This window comes from Dreissena polymorpha, chromosome 15 (assembly GCF_020536995.1).
Source record: "Dreissena polymorpha isolate Duluth1 chromosome 15, UMN_Dpol_1.0, whole genome shotgun sequence".
Taxonomy (NCBI): domain Eukaryota; kingdom Metazoa; phylum Mollusca; class Bivalvia; order Myida; family Dreissenidae; genus Dreissena; species Dreissena polymorpha.
In genome coordinates, this window is record NC_068369.1 from 23,547,540 (window position 1) to 23,554,628 (window position 7,089).

The 7,089-nt window shown below is 37.2% G+C and overlaps 1 protein-coding gene across 1 annotated transcript in view; it reads left to right on the forward strand.

The window, feature by feature from the left end:
• LOC127859612 (uncharacterized) overlaps positions 1 to 6,754 on the forward strand; it is a gene marked incomplete at its 5' end in the record, with an annotated part of 11,070 nt that extends 4,316 nt beyond the window's left edge. The window contains one exon of the mRNA XM_052397114.1: positions 6,611 to 6,754. Within this exon, the coding sequence (XP_052253074.1) occupies positions 6,611 to 6,754 (144 nt within the window). The remainder of the gene's footprint in view (positions 1 to 6,610) is intronic.
• Positions 6,755 to 7,089: the final 335 nt, after the last annotated feature.

Sequence of the window (7,089 nt, forward strand, 5' to 3'; positions counted from 1 at the left end):
GTCTTAAATAGAATAAGAACTTAATTGCCTTTAATAAAAGTGACAAAAGCAATATCCAAAACACGCGAATCGCTGGTCTTAGTTTGTGGTTCGATATGTCGTGTCGTGATATCACTTAATTATTTAAGGATTAAGACTATTGAATTGTGTCTTTTTCCATTTAAGAAAATGCCAAGATACACGTGTTTGCAGAAGAGACAGACGAATCCATGACTGTACAGTTATTTCTCTGGAACATTATAATTGCAAACATCGCTTAAGCTTAACAAATATACCACCGAGATGAACTTCAATAAAGAACTAATTCAATGTCTCTTCATAAACCCCACCATGTCACATCCCACTGGCTTGTCCAGCATTACAATAATTTAAAATGAACAATTAAATTTGTGTTGCTGAATTTGATTACGTTTAACTACTGATGATTATTGAAAGATCTTTAAGCTACATATACAATGCATAAGAATCGGCTATAGAAGTTTTTAAGGTATGTTGTTATAACTTGCCTTATTCTACGGGCATATTATAAGAGCAACAGACAAATCAACCCACAACGGTAACATGACACAACGGTAACAATTTTATGATTATTTCGTTATAATCGATCATACGCCTTTGAGGTGTAATGCGTACATCTGACATTTGCGGGGTCATATTACAAGGCAGGCGGGTAATTGCGCCCCAGTTATTACCCGAGTCTAAACAGATCAGTCGGCGACACATACCGACACGCCCATCTGGGTCGAACGCCCACAGTGTCTGTTATTATGTAATTATCATGCAAACTATAATTATCATGCCAGTAATGTTCGATGTCATACTAATATGAATGTGTTTTATTTAGTTGCTGCCCTCCATCTGGTAATGTCTTTTTTAATATTAGAGGATGCGAGATTGTGTGTGCATTTGTATTGAGTGTTCGATATACAGAAATCGACACATGCATAAAAAGTGTCAGAAAACTCTCATACCCTGTCCAAATAACACGGTAATTTGAAAGAAAAAGATAGCAATTAAAACCATTAATTTGTATTTTTAACAAACTTTACTAGATTAGCGCATTTGTTGCGGTTCGTCAATTATGATCAACGAAAGCCTTATCATTAAAAATTGCGTGTATGTGACATCCTTTAAGTTTTCACAAGCCTTCGTTGTGCTTAATTAAGCAGCTTTTAGGAAACCTTATATTGCAAACCTATTAAAATGCTTAGGATAATGGTGGTGGGCGACATGAACCGAAATCCGAAACCCTATAATAAATCTGACATAACTGATGGAGATGCCGGGTGTCGTATTGTCACGACGGCGACTATGCTTTTGATATTTATTTCACATTGTGATTTTGGAAATACACGCACATGATCTTTAAACGGCATGCATAAAAAGATAATGTTGCACAATTTAAATACAACATAACCTTTAACCATATATATTGCCATATGCACGTACAGGTGTGTACAACATGCTCAAACAAAATAACTGAAATGCAAGTGCAAATTTTTTAAACTATATTCTTGCGGAAGACCTTTAAAGGTAAAGGCCTAAGAACTTGTTTTATAAGGGACATCGTTGCTGTTGAAAACTTGTTCGCCGAGTACTGCATGTTTAAATGCTGTTGAAAACTTGTTCGCTGAGTACTGCATGTTTAAATGCTGTTGAAAACTTGTTCGCAGAGTACTGCATGTTTAAATGCTGTTGAAAACTTGTTCGCTTAGTACTGCATGTTTAAATGCTGTTGAAAACTTGTTCGCCGAGTACTGCATGTTTAAATGCTGTTTTAAACGTCACGACTAAGCAGATTAAAAACCTTTAAAGCTCAAGTATGAAACCAATCAAAAGGGAAACAATATAATTATATACATGTATAAATACAATATGTTGGCATAAATGTACTTGGTACATGAACATGATGCCTCTGGAAGAAATGTCAAACGTTATCTCCCTAAGCACGTAGCCTGTGAGACTTGAGTACAAACCACCACTTGTTTTACAATAAACAAGTGATCCAAGTGTTGTCGAAAATTTAGACGAAAACTACAGTCCCAAAGTTGTCCTAACATAAGCGTTAATGCCCCATAAACACCCAAAATCAACGCATATTTCGTAAAATATTTCGTAAAATGAAGTTAACCCATACAAATCAGTTTTCATTACAGCAATAGCCACAATTTCAACGCTAGATGTGGCATGGTAACATAGATTTAACGTGATATAAAATGCTCGTAAGCTCCACTGGCCAAAGGCCAGCGGGGCTTATGTCATGGTCCTGTGTCCGTCGTGTGTGCGTCCGTGCGTGCGTGCGTTAACTTTTTCTTAAAACATCTTCTTCTCCTAAACTACTGGTCCAAATCTGATGAAATTTCTCAGGAATGTTTCTGTGGTGAACCTCTTTCAAATTTGTTCAAATTATGCCCCTGGGGTCAAATTTGACCCTGCCCCGGGGATTCAAAAAATTGAAAATTTGCTTATATAAGGCCTATTTTGTGCAAACTTTATAAATCTTCTTGTCCATAACCATTGGGCCAAGGGCTACCAAATTTGGTATGTAGTGACATCTTATAGTCCTCTACCAAGTTTGTTCAAATTATGCCCCTGGGGTCAAATTTGACCCTGCCCCGGGGGGTCAAAAAATTGAAAATTTGCTTATATAAGGCCTATTTTGTGCAAACTTTAAAAATCGTCTTGTCCGTAACCATTGGGCCTAGGGCTACCAAATTTGCTATGTAGTGACATCTTATTGTCCTCTACCAAGTTTGTTCAAATTATGCCCCTGGGGTTAAATTTGACCCTGCCCCGGGGGGTCAAAACATTGAAAATTTGCTTATATAAGGCCTATTTTGTGCAAACTTTAAAAATCTTCTTGTCCATAACCGTATGGCATAGGGCTACCAAATTTGGTATGTAGTGACATCTTATTGTCCTCTACCAAGTTTGTTCAAATTATGCCCCTGGGGTCAAATTTGACCCTGCCCCGGGGGGTTAAAAAATGGAAAATTTGCTTATGTAAGGCCTATTTTCTGCAAACTTTAAAAATCTTCTTGTCCATTACCATTGGGTCTAGGGCTACCAAATTTGCCATGTAGTGACATCTTATAGTCCTCTACCAAGTTTGTTCAAATTATGCCCCTGGGGTTAAATTTGACCCTGCCCCGGGGGGTCAAAAAATTGAACATTTGCTTATATAAGGCCTATTTTGTGAAAACTTTAAAAATCTTCTCGTCCATTACCATTGGGCCTAGGGCTACCAAATTTGGTATGTAGTGGCATCTAATAGTCCTCTACCAAGTTTGTTCAAATTATGCCCCTGGGGTCAAATTTGACCCTGCCCTGGGGGGTCAAAAAATCAAAAATTTGCTTATATAAGGCCTATTTTGTGCAAACTTTTTTATAGTGTTAAAACCAGTTTAATAATATATGATTGATTTTAAAAACACAGCTTCCATGAACATAATTATTTCAAGCAAAGTCAATATATGATACTGCACGGTAAACTCAAACTTTGTATCGAAGAGAAGGTGTTGAAATTAATGAAGTGCAATGTCTTAACTATCGTATATGCTGCTTTTTAATAACTAATGATTCATTGTTCCATTTGTGAATCGTGACTGATCATGAATTGTTGAAATGATTGTCAATTGCTCAACAATCCATATATATTTCTGACCATTTTATAATTTTCTTAATATAAGATATGAATTGATCTTAGAAGTCAAATGTATTACTTAATTAAATACATTTATAAATATAAAGAAATAATCTTTAGATTATCATAATATTCTCAGGCTTGTTGGTCTTAGGGATGTGTGGGTTGATGAGCAATTTCTCCTTTTATCACAATTATTTCTACCCTACCTGATCATTTCCTTCATATTCCATTTTAATTCAATTGACGTCTGCAACCTCTTTCAAATTGGGAAAGTCCAAAATGTGTTGTTTGGTAAAGGGTTAAGGAATTTTGATTCCTATGGGTCTTGTGAATCTGTTTCAAATCAAATGCGTAGGTTTGATCTTCAGCATCTAAAAATATTTGAAATAGAAAGAACGACAATATATTTTGGAGAGATAAATGTACCTACGTTATAAGCAAAGGACCTGTGCAACAATTCCCAAGCTTTTTTGTCTGTTTAGTTAACACGGTAGTAACTTTTTCCATATATAAAAATGCTCATCCTTCCAACTTTAAGCGCCCAGTGGGACGGGGGATAGAAAGAGAAAGTCACAATTTGCTTTTCAACCATTTCAACCCATGCGCATTACACGTTTTTTTCGCAAAGAAAAAACATTGGAGCGGTGCAGGGCCATCATGGCCCTCTTGTTTTTATTTTGTGTGTGACAATATATTCCATGTCAATTTCCCGCGACGATATCCATACATTAACGAGGGAACGCGAGATTGATTTCGGGCAGCGTCGGAAGCACGACGTAGTTCTTATGAAGCCAATCTCGCGTTTGAATGTTTATGGTGCTTTAAAGACGTGTGATAAAACTATGACTTCAGCTTATGACGTCACAATTAAAACGGCATAAACGGTACGTGTATAATCCGCAGTACTATCTTCCTTGTATGCACTTTGCTTTAATTGATGAATACTATAATTAACATAGTTAGACCTGGGACCTATACAAACATGTATAGGTCCCCGGTTAGACAAATACCTTTTTATCACACTTTTAACAGATTCATTTCAGATTTTCTTGTGTTAGAGGGGCCTTTTCGCGTTTTGGTAAATTAACATAAATAACAAAAATTGTGACAGATTTGCAAATTTTCGTTTTAGTTATAACATCTGTGAGGCAACGGTACTACTGAACATTTACCATGCTCTAAAATATCCATTATATGCATCTTTTGACGATAAAAAAACCTGAAAATTATAAAGCGTTGCGAAGCAAAACGATTGAAAAATATGGATATTTCTGTTGTTGTCGTTATATTTTGTGATACTACGAGGATTGCTTATATAAAGTATAAAATACATCCCTTATTCTAAGAGCAGGGATGGCCGAGTGGTCTAAGCGTAAGTCTCTACACAGCTGCTACTTCTGATTTTTCGCAAGAGAAGAATCAAATTGGAAAATCTTATTTATAGAAACACAAATATTTTTCTTGGCGTTTATTAAAAAACACCTATATGTTTAACCTTTATATACCTTTAAAAGATAATATAAACAATTGAAATAATATACTACATTATCCGTCGATATGCCAATTTAAATGTCAGAGATTTTACTAATGTATTTCTTAATACTGTCATTGGTATATTCATATCACCCTTTAAATGCAATATTGTTTATGACACATCGGTAAAGCATGCCGTAAGTTCACACCTAATAAAACTGCAATAATTAATGTTTGTATAACCTACTTTTAAATAGTTTTGAATTAATTTGATATCAAACGCAATTTGTTTAGACGACAATGACTTAGTAGCAATTGAGCCTTCGCGATTGAAACGTTAAAGTAGCCGCTTTTAAGAAGTATGCAAATACCGCAGACAGCTATGCCATTGTTGAAAGATTGCCCCCAAGCAATTTTCATTGATCAAATCACCGATTCAAATAGTATTGACCAGTATTTAAATCAACTACTGCAGATAGCAAATAACGAAGAAAACGACACCGAGTTTTTCCTTTCACTAGACAACTCAAATTCCAATACACTGGAACGCTGTTTAATTTTCTTTTTTTATCCGACACCGTCAATAAACATGAATCTTCCCGTATTCCCATCGGGATAACTCAGAAGTTAAAAGCCATAACCAAGTATCTATTGTAAACGTATATTGCCATACATGGTTGTGTTTTCTTCTCATCAATACCTGATATTTATTTGGACCATTAACAGTGAAAGCAATCAACTCTCGTCCCATCAATACGCCTTCGAGATTAAGGAGACTGCACCCCATACGTCACGACTACGACACAAAAAACGTCAATACAAAGATACGAAAAAGACTAATTAAAATCAACGCAGTGATCTACTAAACCACAGGAAGAACCAATCCTACACAAGTGTCCCTCTACTTTTTATGACCCGTCGATATTCTTCTAATAATAAAATGGGGCACCATGACCACCTGCTTTTTTCTGGCTGCTCGATAAGCGCTGTTGTTAGTGCAAGCGCTTCTCTCTTTTGCGACCCGATTTCAATCCACGTTCCCGGCAGTGTGGGAGTGTTGTAGTTGGTCACCACACGGGACAGGTGGGGTCTCAGCCGGATACTACGGCTTCCATACTCTAAACAATACCACAACCCATGTGAAAATCTTTCAATAACAACGATATAGCTGTAAATTATAACTGTAATTCATAGTACTGTATGTACCGACTTTCGTAAGTATAGAAAGTTTATAAGTTAAAAGTGATGGACACACTCCGGGTCCACATATAATAAATCACCAGGCACATAATTTCCTTTTAAACTTATTAATACACACAAGGCCTACTTTCTGTACTATCATGGTTTCTAGCATTATCGCGCTAATTAACCTAGCGTGTGCACATGCAATCGAGCAATTGTCCATATACAATTACAAAACAACAGACTTGAGGCGATGAGTTGTATAGCTACGAGTATATCCTATAAAATCAATAATTGCATGTGATGCAGATGTGTTCAGAGTGCATCACCATATACGGAGTGAAACTAGAAGAAGTAATCACCTGCAAGTACTTAAGAGCAACCATATCCGATGATGGTACCAGAAACGCTGAGGTCCGAATAAGAATCGCCTTGGCATGCAGCGTTGGCTAGACTGAGCAGATAATGGACATGTAGCTACATCAGCTTCCCCACCAAGTGCATGCTCTACAAGTCCCTCGTAGTCTCCATCCTACTGTACGGCTGCGAGACCTGGACGTTTTACGCGCATACATAACTCAGGCTACAGGCCTTTGAACACACGTGTATCCAAAGACTGCTCCATATCTCCTTCCTGGAGCAGAAGAACAACGTGTACCCCCGGAACATGACAGCAGCATTTGTTGGCCCGCAAGATTCCCTCATAGGGACCGTGAAACGACGAAAGCCGGCCTAGTCTGGACACACCAGGCACGACTCACTGTGCACGACTGTGCTCGCGGGAACCC